Source organism: Triplophysa dalaica, chromosome 3, assembly GCF_015846415.1.
Source record: "Triplophysa dalaica isolate WHDGS20190420 chromosome 3, ASM1584641v1, whole genome shotgun sequence".
NCBI classification, from domain to species: Eukaryota; Metazoa; Chordata; class Actinopteri; order Cypriniformes; family Nemacheilidae; genus Triplophysa; species Triplophysa dalaica.
This window is the reverse complement of record NC_079544.1, coordinates 26,055,959-26,075,460: the sequence shown is the minus strand read 5'-3', so window position 1 is coordinate 26,075,460 and position 19,502 is coordinate 26,055,959. Positions and strand designations below refer to the sequence as shown.

The window sequence follows — 19,502 nt, the reverse complement described above, 5'->3', positions numbered from 1 at the left end:
GTTGAAAAAAACAGCATATGCTGTTCCAATGCTGGTTTGTGCTGGTTTCAGCTGGTCCTTAGGTGATTTAGGCCAGAGGCATTGAGAGAAGGAGAGTCGCGTCAACTCCGTTGACTCCAATGGAACAGTTTTTCTTCACAGCAATTGCCGTTCATGGAGGCTCTCAAAAGTTCCCGGAAGTTACAAGTTATGCATGGAGCTGCGACTAAACACACCAACTTAGGTAAACTTTTAACCAATTTAAAGACGAAAGCCATTTAATGAATAAAAAACTAAATAAATAAAGCATTTAAAGAGAAAACATAACTTCCTGGAACTAGGCTATCTGAAGGCTCCATGAATCACGTAACGCTCCAGCGTTTTGGACTTCCCTTGGTAGATCTCTCTCTCAATGGCTCTGGTCAAACCAGCATCAAAACAAACCTAATGCTGCTTTTTTCAACGGTGTGAAGCGTTTCATTATTTCTATCAAGATGGGACGAGGTTCAAAGGTCATGGAAGGTTGTGTAAAATGTTACGATATAAAAGAGAAATGAAACCATCAACACATTTTCAGACCTTTTGTGACCTTTTGTATATACACTGTCAAACTACGTTTATCACTGATTCATAGTTGAGTTTATCAGCTGAATGTATGTTATGTTCTAGTTTTATTATGCATGCCGTAAAATATGTCCAAACTGTTATCAGGCATCTCCGATGATAATGGTCGTGATCATAAAAAAAACGCAATAATGTCTGCATCATTAATATGATTTCATGGAAAACAAAACAAAAAAAGGCTTGTATATGAATCATATATTTTACAAACGGTATGAATGAATTTAGACATCGTTCATTCAGATTTAAGAATGCAGATTTAATTGTTGCTCAAATAGCTCAACCTGCTGGCCACACATGCACCTAGCATTGCGCAAGAACATGCAGACAATAAAATAAAAGAACTCGGAACAAATTTGACTTTTGTCAGTATGCTAAATAAAATGTGATGTATTTTAATTATATTTGAGGAATGTTCCCACGTCTGCGTGAAGAATTATAATCTCTTGTTTCAGCCGATATCGGAGAGATTACAAACGACATTTCCCATGATTCCGAATGGCTGCGACTGCGCATGTGCAAATCATTTGGCACGTAAACAAGCAACAGGAAGTACAGCTGTTACATTGATCCCTTCTGGTTTGTACAGTGATTGTTTATTTAAAATATTTATTCTGGTCTGTTCTTTTCAATCACATCATAAAGTTTTTATTGTTTATACAACCATTTTTTATTCACTGATTTACAGAATCGATTCAACCAGAAAGCACAGTTTCGTTAGCTAGCATGCTAGGCTATAGACCGCACTTTATTGCCATTATTTAAAATTATTATTCTTATTTTGAATCCTATTGTTCAGTTGGAAGCTGATTGTATAAGATGTGTGTTGGTATGGTTATTGTATCTTGAGTTGGCAAATATCGTCATTTTGTCTGAGGTGTGTTTGTTCATTCATCGAAACAGCTGCTGTCAGGAGAAATGTTATCACTTTTAAAGTCTTTAAATCATTACGGTGTGGGATTTAACTTCTAAATTACCAATCTGATGGGAATGGGCTTGAGTTTTATATGTTGTGTAAATTCAATAAAGAGAAAAGGGTCGCTATAGATGTGGCAGGGCCCTGATATAAATACATTGTAAAGTAGCCTATTTTTGGTTCTGTATATTGATAATTTACAGTAAGGTTATATGATATTTTGTGTGGTGCAGTGTAACATGCTTTTATATATACTAATAAATAATATCCACAACCTATTCCATTAATCTTTCAATTTTGTAGCATTTATAATAAAAAAGCTCCTGATTTATCCCACCGTACCTAATGCCAGTAATGTTAGATCAACAGGATATTTACCCTCATGTCGAATTACACCTGAAATAATCATCATAACTTCATTCAACTATGAGCTAAAAGTGCTACATAGAAAATTTGACAAGCTTGTATGATTCAGGAAAACAAATGTGCTGATTTGGATGTGACAGTTCATGATTCTGCAACTTCAATATTACCAATCATAATAATAAGCTTGTCTTTTTATAACAGATTGCTGTTCAAAATGCTTTACAGATTAGTTAAGCAAAATTAATCATCTGTCTATAAATCAATATCAATCTGTTTATGTGCCTATATTTCTTCTATGTTTATTTTCCTGTGCAGCTACTTTGACACGATACAAATAGTTAAAAGCGGTATAAAAATGACTTGTCTTGTTCAGGTCCTGTGAAGGTTTCAAATTTTCATATTGAAAGTTGCTGGAACTTTTACTGAAATATACGTTTTTGTGACATTTTTGAATTTTGTTACAAAAACATGTAAAGATTTTAAATTGTTGGTGCTTTCAACAAATTTGACAACTTATTTAAAAGAAACGTGAATAAGTAATGTAAAGTATTAGTACAGTAAAGTTAACCGTTTTTTCAAATAGATTTAAATGTAACAGAACATGACTATTAAGAAAGATAATAAGAACCAGACATTTTTTTTTAGTTAATTATGCATACAACTTTTTCCACCAGAAGGCAGTTGGATCATTGGTAGTCTCTTGTATTGGCTGATTTGAACGTTAAAGTGATATTCTGTGGTATTTACTCACCCTCTTATCATTTAAAACCTTTCTTTCTTCTGCAGAACACAAAGCAAATACGTCAAAGAATGTTGTTTACCGGCACCCATTCACTTTGGTTTTGTGTCCAGACAATAGAAGAGAAAGGGTTCCGGCGCTGTTTGGTTACCAACTTTTTTTTCAAAATATCTTTGTTGGTGTTGTGCGGTCAGATGAAGGATTATGAAGGACTCACGCCAACTGAATTTGGTTTAACAAACACACTGAACAAAACTTATATTCTATTCTTCCCACAACTTGTGTATCAAAAAAAGCAAGAGAAGAATTCAGCCATAACACTCACGACATTAAAATCTGTTCATTTTTTCTCTTTAAGGGACATGGAGAGGTGACTTGTCCTCAGTGCAGTCAGCCAAATCCAGGGCAGCGTGCTGAGGGTAGCCAATAGCCGGGCAGTGCAGAGATGACGGAGTGCTTCCTGCCACCCAGTAGCAGCCCTACGGAGCAGAGGAGGACAGAGCACCCCGGGGGAGTGGCTCGTACCCCAAGCTCCGAAGAAATTAGCCCCACTAAGTTCCCGGGTCTGTATCGTACGGGTGACCCTTCTCCCCCACATGATGGACACCACCATGAGCCGCCCGATGCAGTGTCCGATGACGAGAAGGAACACAACAAGAAGAAGAACAAGTTTAAGAAGAAGGAGAAACGCAGTAAGATAAACAGACTCGCTTATTTGTATATTTACACTCAACGTTACAACTTATCTGTTGAACTAAATCACTGATAGAATAATTAATTGATAAGTTTAGTTGGGTTATATGTAAGTGACATATAATTAAGTGGCTTTGAAACTAGTATATACAGTGAAGGGACATTTGCAAATGTCTGAATGTCATAGGATTAGAAGAAGAATATTCAAACCAAGTGACATTTGTAGATTCAATATTAATATTAAAGCTTTTATAGAATTTAATGCAATGCCATCCATCCATTTTTATTGTGCTTTTAGTGTCTGATATACTTTAATGCGTTTTTTAGTTGGGCATATTAAAAAACCCAGTCTCTATAATAGCTTCCCAGTAATTTCTTGTGTTGTGATTTATGTGTATAAAAGCATTAAAATGTTAAATAGCATCTTCCATTTAAGCTTTAGTAGCAGCATGGCATTAGAGTTTGTGTGTTTGATACGTCTCAGTTTAAGCTTAAAGGTTGGGAAACATGCTATTTCATGCGTTCTGACTTCTTTACACTGTTAAACGTGCTGGCTTCTCATTCTTAACATGGTAAACTCCTTACGAATTGGACACATGATGCAGTATTTCTGAGCTGGATACACTTGGTGTTGGTGTAGATCTCAGAAAGTTTTTTTTGTACTTGAATTCCTGTTTCTTAACAAGGGTTCTTAGTCCCGCCCGTTCTTAGTGCCTTTAGCAGCAAGTCGATAAATTGCGATTAAAGTCACTTCCATGTTGGCTTCACAAGAGAGTTGGCTTCATACATGCCATGATGTATTATGTGCTCGTGCTGTAGTTCCGCCCCTTTGCACACCACCCGGAGGTCGACTGTTTTCGAATCTTCTTTTAGAATCTTTTAGTGCTGGGCCGCTCCATCTATCAGTTTCAAACGATCTGCATATCCAAAGTAATCCAACTAGTAATAGTGATGATAAAATATATTGTAATATAGATGTTACTACTCCGATTGTAGTTTGAAAAACAGGCAAATATTATTTATATTAAAACGCATTCAGCCGTTTCTAAAAGATCTGACACGATTTGTCTGGTGGAATAAAAACTTTTTAGGTCTTTTTTTAAGCAAAAGCGTGAAGTCAAATATAGTATACATTGAATATATTAAAGGGATAGTTCATCATTTAATCTTTCTCAGATTGTTTCTAAACCTAGATAAAAAAAAAATTGTTCTGCCAAACACATAGGAAGACATTTGGAAGAATGTCAGTAACCAAACCCGGGGGGAGGATGAGGTCTGTTTCGTTACTGACATTCTTTCAAATATCTTTCTCTGTATTCATCAGAACAAAGAAATGTAAATAGATTTGGAACAACCTGAGGGTGAGTTAATGATGCCATAATTTTCATTTTTGGGTGAGTTGTGCCTTTAAATGTAGTCAAAAGGCTGAAATAAGTATGATCATCATGGCCAGTTGTTCCAGTTTCTTTGCATATGTTCAGAGTGGTGCAAACATCGAATTTTCCTACCACTATATTTAGCCCACCTGCATCAGCCTATCGCAGGCAAGCAGGAAGTGATGGATGCTTTATAGACACACCCGGTCCATCCCTTCCCCCAATGAATCTCATCTCAATAGGTGTGTGGAGGAGCCGGTCATGAATACTGTCGGACAGGGTTAGAATAGGGTTAGTGAGTTTTGATCTGAGAAGTGAAACTCTTGGGACATGGAACTGAATCACTAAAAAAAGAAGCAGGCACACGGGAACACCACTAAATCAGACGCTGACCTCTTTATATCAGTTTTGGTGTCTTTCTCTCGCTCTCATTTCACGCTCCCTTCTCTTCTGGTTTTAATCTCATCTAACCTTGAGGATGATCAACTAGCAGAGAGAGAGAACCAGAGGGTGGGACAGTGAATTTTGCACAGCTATTTATTGGAAATTTTCTGTAGCATCAGGTCTGGATGTAAATGTCATCTCGTCTCTTTTTGTCTCGTCTGCTCATTTCATTTCTTTTTTCCTCCTCTTATTCCATCTCTTCTGTTCTCTTCTTGTCTCATCTCTTCTGCTCTTTTTTCTGTTGTCGTTTCATATCTTCTAATAAATTGTCTTCTCCATCTTGTCTCCTCTTCTATCTTCCATTCCTCTATCTTTTCATCTTTCCTTTTCCTGCCTTTCCCCTCTTCTTATCCGTTCTATTATCTCTTCCTCCTTTTCTCTTCTCCTCTCTCCTTATTTTCTCCTGTCCTTCTTCCGCGTAGCTGAGGGATACGCCGCTTTCCAGGAGGACAGTTCTGCCGATGAGGCCGAGAGTCCATCCAAGATGAAGCGTTCCAAAGGTATCCATGTCTTCAAGAAGCCCAGTTTCTCCAAGAAGAAAGAGAAGGATTTCAAGGTGAAGGAGAAAGGGCCGAAGGAGGAGAAGGCCAAGGACAAGAAGTCTAAAGACCTGACAGCGGCGGACGTAGTGAAACAGTGGAAAGAAAAGAAGAAGAAGAAGAAGCCCACCACGGAACCCGAACCCGTCGTCACGGAGACAGCTGCGACGTTCCGGCCGATCTTTGGAGCACCTTTAGGAGAGGCGGTGAGGAGAACGGCGCTGTACGATGGCATACAGCTTCCAGCCATCTTCAGAGAGTGTGTGGACTACATCGAGAGCTACGGCATGAAATGTGAAGGCATCTATCGCGTCTCTGGTATGTCCTGAATATACTTTTATTGAACTTTGCTTCATGTAAGGAACGATTGAGTGTGATTTTATTGTAAACTGTCCATCATTTTCTGATCTTCTGTCTGTAGGTATGAAGTCTAAAGTGGATGAGCTGAAGGCAGCGTATGATCGCGAAGAGTGTCCGTGTCTGGAGGAGTATGATCCCCACACGGTGGCTAGTTTGCTGAAGCAATACCTGCGAGAGCTTCCCGATAGCCTGCTGGGTAAAGACATGGCCCCGCGCTTCGAGGAAGCCTGCGGGCGACCCAGCGAGGCGGAGAAACTGCAGGAGTTTCAGCGACTTTTGGGAGAGGTGCCTGCGGGGAGCAGACTTCTGCTGGCCTGGCTCATCACACACATGGACCACGTCATCGCCCGCGAGGCTGACACGAAGATGAACATCCAGAATATCTCCATCGTGCTCAATCCCACCGTACAGGTGAGTTTATACTATTCGGCATGCTCTCTTCATTCAAGATCTATGGTTTAAGGCTCCTTTTGCAACTGTGGTTTTCCGAGCGAAATTCAAGATTACGTTGCGTTTCGTGTCTAAACCACAAGGCCACATCATACAGAGATATGTAATTATGAAATATGTTTCAGTCCAAAAGTTAAATCATTTTTGTAATTCTCTTTTTGAATGATTTTCGCACTGCCTGTATTAGATTGGGAACCGTGTGCTGTACGTCTTCTTCACTCACGTCCGTGAGCTGTTTGGCGATGTGGTTCTGAAGCCTGTCGTCCATCCTCTGCGCTGGTCTAACATGGCTACCATGCCCACCCTGCCCGAGACCCAAGAGAGTATCAAAGAGGAGATCCGCAGACAGGTGAGTCATTGCTGTTTTTGTTTGTGTTACTGATCTGTAACTATAATGAACCGTACATTTACATGACATTTACGTAGGGATGTAACGATTCACTGTGAGCCGTTTGAAAATAGATTATAATGCGTGACAATTCAACCAGGTTGAGATGTTATTTGAATCACAACACATGTTTGAAACAACAGGGGCCGCCCTGTTTACTGCAAACTGCAAAAATATGCACATGCTGCAAAATATGCAGCATGCAAAATAATTACTGCAAAATATGCACATGCTGATATTTCTTAGATGCCAAAGAAAATCCAAGAAAAGCATAGACAGACTCTTGAGGGCATTTTAATCTTGAGCGAGTACTACCAGTTTCTCTGATCATTTTGGAAGACAGTTTTAAGCCCTGTTCACAGATATAAGATTCTTTTTATAAGTTTATTATTTATTACATTTATTCAAGTTGAATGATTTATAGATTTTATTGGTAATATTAGGTATAATTATTGACACCCAACCCTGGACATCACTAATGTTTTAACCGTGTCTACAGCTACGCACGACCATAACTTACCCTTAAATTTATTTATTTTAAAGATACTTTTGTATTATGCATTTTTTATTTGATTTGGAATTTGTTTTAAAATTTCATTTTAGTTTTGTTATTCGTTATTTTACATAGAAATGTGTAGCATTTGAGAAATAATAAAAGGGCAGTTGTTCATTTCTAATTTGTTTCTACTCATTTTGAAAAAATAAATTGTGAATTAATCATATGGTGAATTGCATCGCATCGTGAGTGCAGTTAATCGTCACATCCCTAAATGTACGCATTTAGCAGAAGCTTTTAAGTAAAAGTTTCAGTTTGAGTGTTCCCTGCTATTCAAACCCACGACCTGCTTGCTTTAGGAGGCTATTTACACCTGGTCACTTCATGCATTTTCTCTGATCGGATATCTCTCCGATTGGTTACAACGCATCTATTTACACTTGGCCACCATATGTGAGCTAAACGGACATGAATCCGTATGTTCCCGCGCAAAATGCAAATACACATCCCCTGAACTGAAATGGCAGCCACTGGTATTCTTCTCCATCTTGGTTTGCGGATAGCTATCCGATCTGAGAAAACGCATGAAGTGACAAAAATCTTATTTTGCAGTGTGAACGTTGCTTAAGACTCTCAAGTTCAGACCTCCCTTTGATCATAAATTATTTTTGTATTATTATATTATATAAATATGATTACATATACAGATTAAGAATAATCTTAACATTAAATTATGAAACTCTAGTTGTAAAACTCTCTCAAGGCTCTGATAATGATCTGGAATTGAACCTGTGAACTTGATCTCTACACCTGTACTTACCGTTGCTGTATTTGTTTAAGCTTTACATATTAGGGTTGTTTTTTCCGTTGTGCCAAAGCAAATTTGACCTTGTAACAAGGAAATAAATGTAATATTCAAATTAGAAGATAAATCCCCTCTGTGGGTCACGAGAAGCTGCTGTAGTCACATAAATAACACAAGAGCTACAGGTTTTATTGATCAGAGTTGCTCTTTCAAATCTCTGATCAATGGAGATGTCACTCAGATCTTTTATTTAAAGGCCGAAATATTTGACCAAATTAAATTCCACAGACGTCTAGCTTGTATTTGTCCAAAACATTTAGGAGAACGTAACTATTAACTAGTAACTATTGAGAGATCTCAACATTGTTATTGTTTTCTTTCATTTCTGCAGGAGTTCTTGTTGAACCGTCTTCACAGAGATCTGCAGGCCGGTGTGAAGGACTTGTCTAAGGAAGAGAGACTGTGGGAGGTGCAGCGTATTGTCACGGCTCTGAAACGCAAACTCCGTGAGGCTAAGAGACAGGCAAGAGCTGCAGGGCGCGACCCCGGCTTTATTACTTATCATCTCACAGAAGATGAACCGAGGTTTAAATTAGGGTTTTAATGCACATTTATATTGTAAGTGGTAAAGGTTAAAGGTACATGTAAATACATTTAACCATTAGAAATTCTACAAGTTTATCACAACCAGTGTGTGTCATTTGTTTAATTTGTTGTAAAGAAGAAATGTTTGGAAGTGTAATAATTTTTACATTTTTATAAGTACTCTGCCCTGTCAGTCTACCGACGTTTAGTTACATCTCATTCTCTCTCAATCTACAGGAGTGTGAGACCAAAATCGCACAGGAGATCGCCAGCCTGTCTAAAGAGGATGTGTCAAAAGAGGAGATGTCTGAGAATGAGGAAGAGGTTATTAATCTTCTCCTGGCACAGGTGATAACAAGGATATATGTAGTATGCCGTGGCGGCTGCTGATCCTTTAAAGAGGGGAAGCTCATTTTCGGCCTAAATCATAAAAATTGTCCATTTATTGTAAATTATATATATATAATTATATATATTATTTATTATATACATATTATATATGTAAATTGTGCCCTACGTTCCTTTTCAAGAAAATGCTCTGTAACCCTGTCGTACCAACTAGGCGTCTTTTCCAGTGACTTTAATTAATGAACAAACGATCTAATATATTAAATATATTTAACTCAACGGGAGGAAATGTGGGAATTATGTTAAACTGAAACAATGAATGTGGTGTGAAATTGTGTGAAATATACGATGAAGGTTGCAGCAGTTTGTCTTCCGACTACACATGCAAAATCCGCGATGGGACTGAGTTGGAAATGAAGACACAGAGTGATACGCGTCATAATCTGAAGACCACGCCCACGCCCACACCAACCGTCTCTTTGCATTGCGAGAAGCTGCCGCCTCCTTGTCATTTATGATTTATAACAAAAAAAAATGTCTAAAAGCTGATATGTGACAATGTGTATAGCAAACAAGCTAAAAAAAAAACAAGAAAAATACGTTTTTATAAGCTGTCGACCCCAAAAAACAAGCGTTTTAGGACATAAAAGTGGATTAAAAAGAGATGACAGACCCTCCAATCATCACGCAGACGGTCAGCGTCCGTGGGCGGGACATAATCACAGCATTATCCAATAACCGTCTTGTTTCTAAGCACTGAAAAAAACTGTTTAAAGCAGCCCCATTGAAGTCAATGGACGCTGGACTTCAACAGAGTAATGCACTGTACGCTACGGGAATGAATGAGAAGGAAATCGAGTCAGCCGACCTAAGTAGCTGACATAATAGTACATATATTTAACCATTCATTTTTTTGACAATTATAGGGGAAGCTGAGCTTCCCTTGCAGTCTTAAAGAAATATGTCTGGTAGTATGCCATTATAGTGACGTACATCAGGACCGTATGCTGTATGTTGGGCTGATATGTAACTGTGGCGCCCCCCGCAGGAGAATGAGATCCTAACAGAGCAGGAAGAGCTGATCTCGCTGGAGCAGGTGCTGCGCCGACAGATAGCCACAGAGAAAGAGGAGATCGAACGGCTGAGTGCGGAGATCGCAGACATACAAAGGTGACACAAATGTTTTTTGCTATAGATTCCATTATTCCCTCATATTATGAGCAATAATAGTCATCCATGATTTATTTATTCTGTATTTGAAAATGCGGGTAATACCATGGTAAAGTGTGAAAGATTGTCAACCCACCCAACATAGAATTATACTACTTGTAAGTGACCTTGTGCACTTTTAAAATCTCACTGGGTTCTTCAAGAAAAGAATGTAGAGCTCATATAGAAAAATCTGAAATCTCATGAATGTGTAATTTTTGTGTTTCTGGCTTTCATTCTGTAATGAACTTGGCACACATTCAGCCGACAGCAGGGTCGCAGTGAGACAGAGGAATATTCATCCGACAGTGAGAGCGAGAGTGAAGATGAAGAAGAACTGCAGATGATTCTAGAAGACCTGCAGAAACAGAATGAAGAACTGGAGGTGAGAGAGGAAGATGTGTTTCAAAAGTCTGAAGAAAGGTTTTGTCTCTTTAGTTACAAACTACAGCAAAAGCACTCACATCAACTTGAAATGGGTGCACGACCATGACCGATCATATCAGAAAAATATAAAGTTTACACACCTAAGCTCCAAAACATCCATACCTGGACCTTTGTAAAATTAACCGTAATCACTTTTCTGTGCGTCAGAGTCATTCTTAGAGACGTGTGTGTTTCTTCTTTCTCCAGAATAAAAACACTCATCTGAATCAGGCCATCCACGAGGAACAGGAGGCCATATTGGAACTGCGTGTTCAGCTCCGCCTACTTCAGAGCCACAAACTGCAACAGGAGCTCACCTCCCCGCCCACAGCTGAACAGGTTAGGCCTTCTCAGCCTAGTCCAGAAGAACGATCAAGAGCGGATGAGCCAATCAAACGTGCCGCAGCGGTCACCATAGATTCGCCCGCTGCGCCCGCCCCTGCCCCAGCCAATGGGAAGCCTGGAAAAGATGCGATGAAACCATCGCCTAGCAAAGACAAGAGGGAGGCCAACCTGTAATTCATCTGACCTTCTCTGTACCCCTTCATCAGTTCACCTGCATTTGTGTTTGTGCTCATCGTCTCCCTGTCACAACCCAGCGTAACGGCACGGTGTTGCCAGCATTTCATAAGGTGAAGGGAGATTTTTCTGGAGAAAACACGATGAGTAGGCATTGTGAACTGTCAAAGTTCTTGAAACAGACTGGAATTGAATGCATTATTTTTACACACATAAGTCTGTATATGAAGTTTAAGCTGAAATGAATGTCAGCACAATCGGATCCGTGCGTTCGGATGAGTTACATCTCGTCTCCTGACACATGTCTGGTGGTAGTTCTCCTTGATTTTTTTCTAGTTAGTATTTAAAATCTGTATGAATTTCACAAAATCTGTCAAGAACACGTCCAGGTCACATATTAATCTCAGATCAGAAGAACAAAAAACAAGAAAATGAAGACAATAGAACGTCTTTTCTACCTTTTTCCTTCTATTATAATGCATAATGCGTAAACAGTTTAATTATTGCTACATATTACTATGATTAAAAATCCTATTATTTTATTTGAAAAATATTTCATAGTATTTGATATGGGTAGATGGAATGATCCTTGATTTCTGTTTGCAAAATATGTTATTGAGCCAAGCGCGTTCTTGACAGGGGTGTGAGACGTTTCAACAAGCTTCAACAATGAGACGTCTTCTGTACCTTTCGTTTGATTGGTCAGTTAATCACACAAGTGACATTCATAGGCAAGCATCACAATCATTTCAGACCGATGACTTAGCACACAGATGTGTCTAACTGGTTTTTGTTAACAATGTTCCACTTTTTATTCATTACGTCCTGTTTATTTATACAGTTTCGCTCACAATTAAATCACAAATGAGAATGTACACTGAGAAGTATCCTGCACGTCTTTTGCCAAGCAGCAGAAAATTAGAGCGGGCTGCTATTTCTCCTCATGAGTTCCAGTTGTAAGTTCAGTTCCGGATCAAACCGGACTCAGTCCTGCAAAATGAAGTTTGTGTTCTGAAACTATCGTGCCATAGGTAGCTGTCTGCCGCCGCACAGAAGAATTTATCAGAAGATGCTCTTGGACATTGTAATACATCTAGATTGTATTTTTACCTAAAGATATTGCAACGAATGGGTTCTGAGCATTTATAATAAATTTCACTATTTAATACTTAAAATATATATATAAACATGTCAACTTTCACTGCACTCAACTATGCAGACGTGCACTAGAACAAGAAATAGTGATCGCCGTTAATTGTTGAATTGGTAACATTTTTGTTTATTGCCGTACATTCACATTATGTCATGTCTTATGAACTTTAATACATATAGGGAAGCACAAAATCACAATTTTAATTAAAACATATTATGGGATGTTTTACAGTGTTGGTGATTTGTTGATTTATTTACATGCAAGTCCTGCCAAACAAGTCCAGGTCATATTTCACACAACATAAAAAATGAAGTTGAGTTCAAAAATAAAGCTTTTTTTGCATTTTAATGTGTTTTCCGTTACAATATTTTACACAAACTTTCCATAATGCAGAAAAAAACATTTTTAATGGCTTCATTTTTTAATGTATGAAATAGGACCCGCACATTTCTTGGCAAGTTTTGCAACAGTTGTTACAGCAAATTGTTAATTGATGTTTTTTTCGGAAACTTGCACTAGATTGTAACCAATTCTTCCTTTTATCCCTCTTTTTTTATACAGATATTCTGTCATTATGATTTTCATTGTTTGTGCGGAATGCTAATATTCTCATGGATCATTGTCTGCTATTATTCAGGTCTAACACATGATATTCATTTGGGATTATATGTTTTCTTTTTCGGTCATTTCTTTTTTTCCCTTGTCATGCTGTCAAGCAGGTGTGAGGAGCTACATTTCAGAAATACTCTGAAACAATGTCTTTCTGTTAGAACTCATCTCAATCATATTATAGACAAAGCTTTTTGTAGCACATGGTCATTGTGAACAGAATTTCTGCCTTATAAAATAAAACAAGTCTGGTCAAGTCTAAACAATTTCCCATGAGTACAGAAAAGCGCGATCGTCCTTTTGTCCCTGTCTGATGAAGGCCTCAGTGATGCTTGAAGACTTCACTGGCTGTTGTGGATTGTGATATTACCTGTTTGTTGGTTAGTACGTGGTCACATATAACACAAAGAAGAACTTATACACACCTGGTCCAGAGAGTGAAATTAATCACTGGGACCACATGCTTACATTTAAGCAAAATATAAAAAAAAAAAAATGGGAAATGAAATATTTTGATTAAAAAAGTTTACATTTAAGGTATATTAACGCAAATACAACACAAAGGGAACAAAGAGCCACAGGAATGTAGAAAAAACTGTTTAATTATTCGGAAATATAGTTTAAATTAGTAATAACAAATTATTTTTTATTTAAGTATGCTAGTATAAATAAAAGTATTCAAATATGTTATAAACAAAATGCATTTTGTGCTTTTAACTCGTTCTCGCGGTTCTTCGATGTCATGCGCCGATCAGTCTGCGCATTGCGCAGCTCCGCTCGAGTTTGAAGGCGCGGTTTACGTCGTCACGTGATGTGATTGACAGCAAAGGCAAATTTCTCCAGTCAGTTTCCGTTAGTTTCGGGATAGAGATGATTCGCGTTTGTGTTTTACAGATGAAACTACGATGAATAAGAATGGACAGAAAAGGATCGGATAGTGTTTAAATAATGTTCATCTGCCTTATAAAGCTCTAAAATGGCCATACGGGAATTAAAAGTTTGTCTTCTAGGGGTGAGTGTCTAAAGCCAATCCAATCTGTTATCTGTTATAGCTCTCAAATCCATGAGCACTACAAATACATGGACAGAAAGTGTGCAATCGTGTACAGATAGTGTGCAACCATTACCTTAAATCTCCGCTCGCTTTTTTATATTTAAAGTGTAGGGAAATGTTTCAGTGTCTCAAAGTTCCGCTTTTAATGACGTGAAACAATGTGCCGTATTAAACAAAAAACTGATGTCGTGTATTTGTGAGAAGACATTTGACGAGTGGGCTAAAGATGGAAATGTTTGCGCATAAATGCATTCTTTAGGAATGTTTGTGGCTATGACGTCATCGCCGGCTGGATGCTGGCCGTGTCCGTAATGGAACAAGCGTACTGCATACTTATATCTCATTGAGCCAATGTTTACTTTACAATTTAATTTATGAATTAAATGTAGCGTTTCTAAACATCTCCAATATTTAATATCAGTCTTATATTTTCACCCAAAATAGTAAAAATAATTCTTGAGCCAGTTGAACGTTTAAAGCGGATTTTATAATGTATTTTTGTTTCATGTTTACGATAATTACAGGATACGGGTGTTGGAAAATCAAGTATTGTTTGTCGGTTTGTTCAAGATCACTTTGATCACAACATCAGTCCAACTATAGGGTAGGTATCTCTATTTACCAACTAAATGTCTGAAGTTTATATTTTCCTTCATATAGGCTAAATATTTGATTTGCATGTTATTCAGATCAGACACGTTTGCATGTTTGCACTGCAGACTGAAGTATGTGAAGTATGCGACCTGTCTCTTCTGTGGAAGAATGTGTGCCGCTCCTTTATGAGTCAAAACCCCCATCCCAAAGTTGAACTTATTTAAAGCTTCTGACTCATTTAGCTCTTGGTTTGTTTACATCAGCATGTTGTCTTTTTCTTCTGCAGTTATTCATTAGAAGGGAAATGGATTTTAGCTTTTACTGGCTGAAACTCTTGCAAAACATTTTCCAATGATTATTTTTGCGTATTGCATATTATGCATATTTTACTCATATCTACTTATTGATGAAATTATTTCTTTAAATAATTCTGACTGTATGTCCCATATATTCTAAATGATGTAGTCTGATACTGAATTGTAACTGTAGTGTTTCTGTTTTTTTTCAGTGCTTCATTTTTAACCAAGACCGTGCCCTGCGGGAATGAACTTCATAAGTTTCTGATCTGGGACACAGCCGGGCAGGAACGAGTGAGAACTATATTTTTTCAGTGTGAATCGTAGATTTTAAAGTTAGCGTGAATATTCAGAAGAAAGTCTCTGAATATTGAGAAATGTCTCAGTGGTTTTGTGTTCATACAATGGAGGTCAATGGGGTTTAGTGTTGTTTAATTACCAACATTCTTCAAAATATCTTTGTGTTCAGGGTAGGGTTGCACCAGCCATTCGTAAGTTCTTTCTTAAATGAGATGTTAAGTCCACACAAAGGCTTAGAAACTACTAGCTAGTTTGTAACTAACTCTGTATGTTGTTCGGTTGCACCATTTGGTCTTAAAGCAGAACGTAGCTAGTAGTTCGTAAGGTCTCTGTAAAGTAATGCGAAGTCGTTTACCTTCAACAGTCCAATATCAGCCTTTAAATTTGTGAGAAAAAGTGTTGTGGATTCCAAATCGTTCTTAATTTTAACTTATTTAACCTCACATAATAATGGCAAAATATGTTTTTATCAAATATAATACTACCTAATCATTAATAACAAAATTGTTGTGTTATTAAAAATTAAAAATCAAATTCTGATTAAAAATAATATAACATTAAAAATCATATTAAATTGCATGTTATACATGTGATTTCAGTTTACTGCCAACTGCCAATGAAATAAAAAAGAGGACTTTATATTGACATGCTCAACACAGGTAGATGGATGGACATATGGAGGCGCGCTAGTACTGGTTCTTGTTAGAAACGCATATAAAGTCATTGCATAACATAATGTTCTCTGTTTTAAAGGTACGTGACGGTAAAAGTCAGCAGTATCATATATGTTTAAAGTATTGAAGAATGTCGAGTGAAAGTACAGTTTATTTAGATAGTTCTGTGAGTCTGCAATTTTATTCCGAACATAAATACTGCCAATGTGAATAATAATCTTATGAGCATTTACTCCGTTACACTTCAACTAAGAGAAACGGTGCAACTCAAAAATATTTAGTAATGTGTAAGTTGTAACCTAGTGCCCATTTAAGTCCAAACTAGGCTAAGTTGTAACTTACGCACAGTGCAACCGGCCCCTTTAGAAGAGTTTTGGGAATTACTTGAGGGATTGTATAATGAAAGAATTTTCTTTTTTTGTAAACTCTCCCTTTAACAGTCTGCATGTTATAAATGATTGTGAGGGTGAGCTACAAACCAAAGTGCAAGACTTTTTTCAAAATAATAACAGTAAACATGATGTTTGCATCAGCAGCCACTTAACCTTTATTCTCGAATACTTTAGCTCTATTTATTTTTCATGAATTGCAAATAAATCAGATATAAGAGTTATGTGTATCATACAGATGAATCTTTTTATTCTTTAATTACATCTCCGCTTTGCTGTAACGAAGTCTCCTGTTTCTTTTCCACAGTTCCATTCATTGGCTCCCATGTATTACAGAGGCTCTGCAGCAGCTGTCATTGTGTACGATATCACGAAGCTGGTGAGTTCCACTACGGGACATTTTTGTATTCGTTTTTGTTAAGTTTCTCCTGAGGGAACGATGCTGAAAATGTCACGTGCATCTCCTCTGAAGCTTGATTTCCAAAGATCCATTGTTTATGGTTGATTTTACTAGACACATCTGAGGGCGAGTTTTAAGCCTAAATACTTTAAGATTCTTAAAAAAAAGCAACCTTAGCGCAACAAAGACCTCTCTGCTTGCAGGACTCTTTTCAAATGTTAAAGAAATGGGTGAAGGAACTCAAAGAACATGGGCCAGAGGACATAGTCGTGGCTATAGCTGGAAATAAGCACGACCTGGGTGACATCAGGTGAGTAAAACCTTCTGCCTCTCTCTGAGACAGGTTAGATTCAGATTATCTGATTATGTTATAATAATATCAGCTCTGAATCCATTTTGCAACTGAATGGTAACTTCCTCAAATGAAAAAAAATCAAATTCTTCAGTTTCAGTATCCGGTGGCACTAACATATACTAATATATTAATGGCATTTTCACTTAAATATGTTGTAATCCCTTCTAATGTAACTCTTCTGTATAATTATTTGCACATTTTCCTGCTGCCAACTGTTCCTTTATAAAAAAAGAGATTTGTTTGGGGTTCTCTAATCGTTTGGATCTTTGGAAGACACCACTATTTACTCACACTTTCTAAAATGGTCTTTTTTCAGGGAAGTTCCAACTAAGGAAGCAAAAGATTTTGCAGAGTCAATTGCAGCCATTTTTATGGAAACCAGCGCCAGAAATGCTGTAAACATAGAAGAACTGTTCCAGAAAATCAGTAAGTGTAACAGTGAGTAAACACTGCTCACCCGAGTAAATCGGTCACAGATTTGACATATTTTTTTCTATTGTCCTGTCATCTTCCTCATTCATACTTTTCAGTCATTTTCAAAGCCTTCTCAAGTCTGTTTTTCCATATTAAGTAAATCTCATGTACATTTATGCGATATTAATGATCTAGAGTATGATTCAGCCAAAGAGAATCTGGTTAGGAAATCATATACCTCATGTACAAAGATATAATAACATTTTTGTAAAGCATCAAAGTTGAAGTCTCGAAGTGTACATCTATTGAAACAATGGCTATGGCTAAATCTAATCTTACTGTGACTCTTCTTGTTCACGGTTTCTTTCCGATCTTCCACAGGTCGACAGATTCCACCATTGGAAGGCACGGACGCTGAAAGTAACGAATCTTTCAAACTGACACGACAAACTCCTCCTTCCACCAAACGCTGCTGTTAAACATCCCGTCACTCCCGCAGTTACGCCACAAACATTTCGTCCCACTAACTGCAGCAGTGCACATGATAGTGCCTTACTATAGTGTACTACATAATGTACTTCTTTAAACATGCTTCCTGTGCGTTTATAGACAATGAGGAATACGACGATATTGCTTTGTCTTGACATTTACAGCACAATACATGTCCATTGCACAAATATTAGGTTGAAATACCACTTTGATAAAACAATTTGGAGATGGTCTAATGAAGATGAACGTATTAGTTTTATACATTCGTATTAAAAACATTTTGTATAATTTTTTCTAAGAATTTACACAAGATCACGTGCCTTATATCATTGTTTTGATCTTTTTAAAACATTTTTTGCAAAACTTTTATTTTTTGTTTATTACTAACTTGTCTTTATTTGACTATTTTAAATACCCATCATGTGTACTGTTCGTTGATGTAATATAGGTACAGGCAGAATAAAATATTACTAAACTTCTTAAATCCAAGTGGTTAAATGTGGTAAATATATCAGAAACTTCAGGCAAAATGATTATGCAAAATATTTCACCATTTTAAGTGACATGTCTTTTGACCTTCCTTTCCTTTAAGGAGGGAGAAATATGGAAATATTCCACCAGAGGGCAGAGTTTACTGTAAAAGGAATGATTCTGTTAAAAATGTCCTAGGGTCTCTGGTTAAAGCTTAATTGGAAAAGCCAGTTTGTAAAGTTCCAGTTAAAGTCTGTCACTTACAGTTAAAAAGTTTCTCATTGTTGAATGTCACTTAAACCCCTTTTTCTAAATGAATACATAATAACATTAGAAAGTCACAACTCATAACTGCAAACAGAAATAACGACCAATATTACTACTAATAATACCAACAACTGTTGTTTTATTTTTTAGTAAAGTTTCAGACATCAATAAAAACTTTCACAGTGACTAATTTAAGCATTTATTTAGAGTACACAAAAGTACAAGATTTGTAAGGGTACTTAAAACTACATTTTTCTCAAAAATGACCTCAAATGCTCCTAGATCAGTTCATTTGTTTAGATCATTGCAACAAAAATCTGTTTAACTTGTTCGCTGTTTGTGCAATGTCAAATTAATTCTCCAAGTATAATGTATATCCTTATCTGGATAATGTCATGTGATCTTAAGTGTTTTTCATCACACAATTTGGTCGTTCCTTGTATTGGTATTGTTTAAACATATCTTTCATCAGTTAACTTAAACTCTCGTGTGATGTAGTGATAATGGTATGAAGCACATTTTGTACCGGATGTCATTAATAAACCATGCATGCATTTCGTAGATGATATTTCTTGTTCCCCCCTGTAATTTATTTAATTTTTCTGACATATTCATCCAAAATGAGGAAAAGCAAACCATAGTTATATGAAATAAGAAGGTTTGTTTAGGAGTCTAGCAGAGGTCAGATCTAGAGGTTACACTACAGAAATCCCAAAAGAGCAATTTAATGCATGGATAGAGTTTGTTTTGTGTTTATCTTTACATTCACCAGAGGTCT

General features: G+C 37.1%; 2 protein-coding genes across 3 annotated transcripts; both read left to right on the top strand.

The window, feature by feature from the left end:
* The first annotated feature begins 1,104 nt into the window (after positions 1–1,104).
* On the top strand, positions 1,105–12,642 carry ralbp1 (ralA binding protein 1). Of its 2 annotated transcripts, XM_056743773.1 has the most exons (10): positions 1,105–1,179; positions 2,980–3,313; positions 5,557–5,991; positions 6,095–6,444; positions 6,671–6,832; positions 8,564–8,695; positions 8,995–9,105; positions 10,154–10,275; positions 10,579–10,699; positions 10,948–12,642. In XM_056743773.1, exons 2-10 carry the CDS (start codon positions 3,067–3,069, stop codon positions 11,257–11,259), a joined length of 1,992 nt encoding a protein of 663 aa, XP_056599751.1. In that variant the 5' UTR covers positions 1,105–1,179; positions 2,980–3,066; the 3' UTR covers positions 11,260–12,642. The 2 variants fall into 2 exon arrangements, with proteins under 2 accessions (XP_056599751.1, XP_056599752.1); XM_056743774.1 differs by lacking the exons at positions 1,105–1,179; positions 2,980–3,313 and adding an exon at positions 3,405–5,200.
* A 1,196-nt stretch (positions 12,643–13,838) lies between these two features.
* rab31 (RAB31, member RAS oncogene family) lies at positions 13,839–19,292 on the top strand. Its single transcript, XM_056743482.1, has 7 exons — positions 13,839–14,033; positions 14,600–14,679; positions 15,178–15,259; positions 16,636–16,707; positions 16,932–17,038; positions 17,400–17,509; positions 17,879–19,292. The coding sequence occupies exons 1-7, from the start codon at positions 13,998–14,000 to the stop codon at positions 17,974–17,976; spliced, it is 585 nt and encodes a 194-aa protein (XP_056599460.1). The 5' UTR covers positions 13,839–13,997; the 3' UTR covers positions 17,977–19,292.
* The last annotated feature ends 210 nt before the right edge of the window (positions 19,293–19,502 follow it).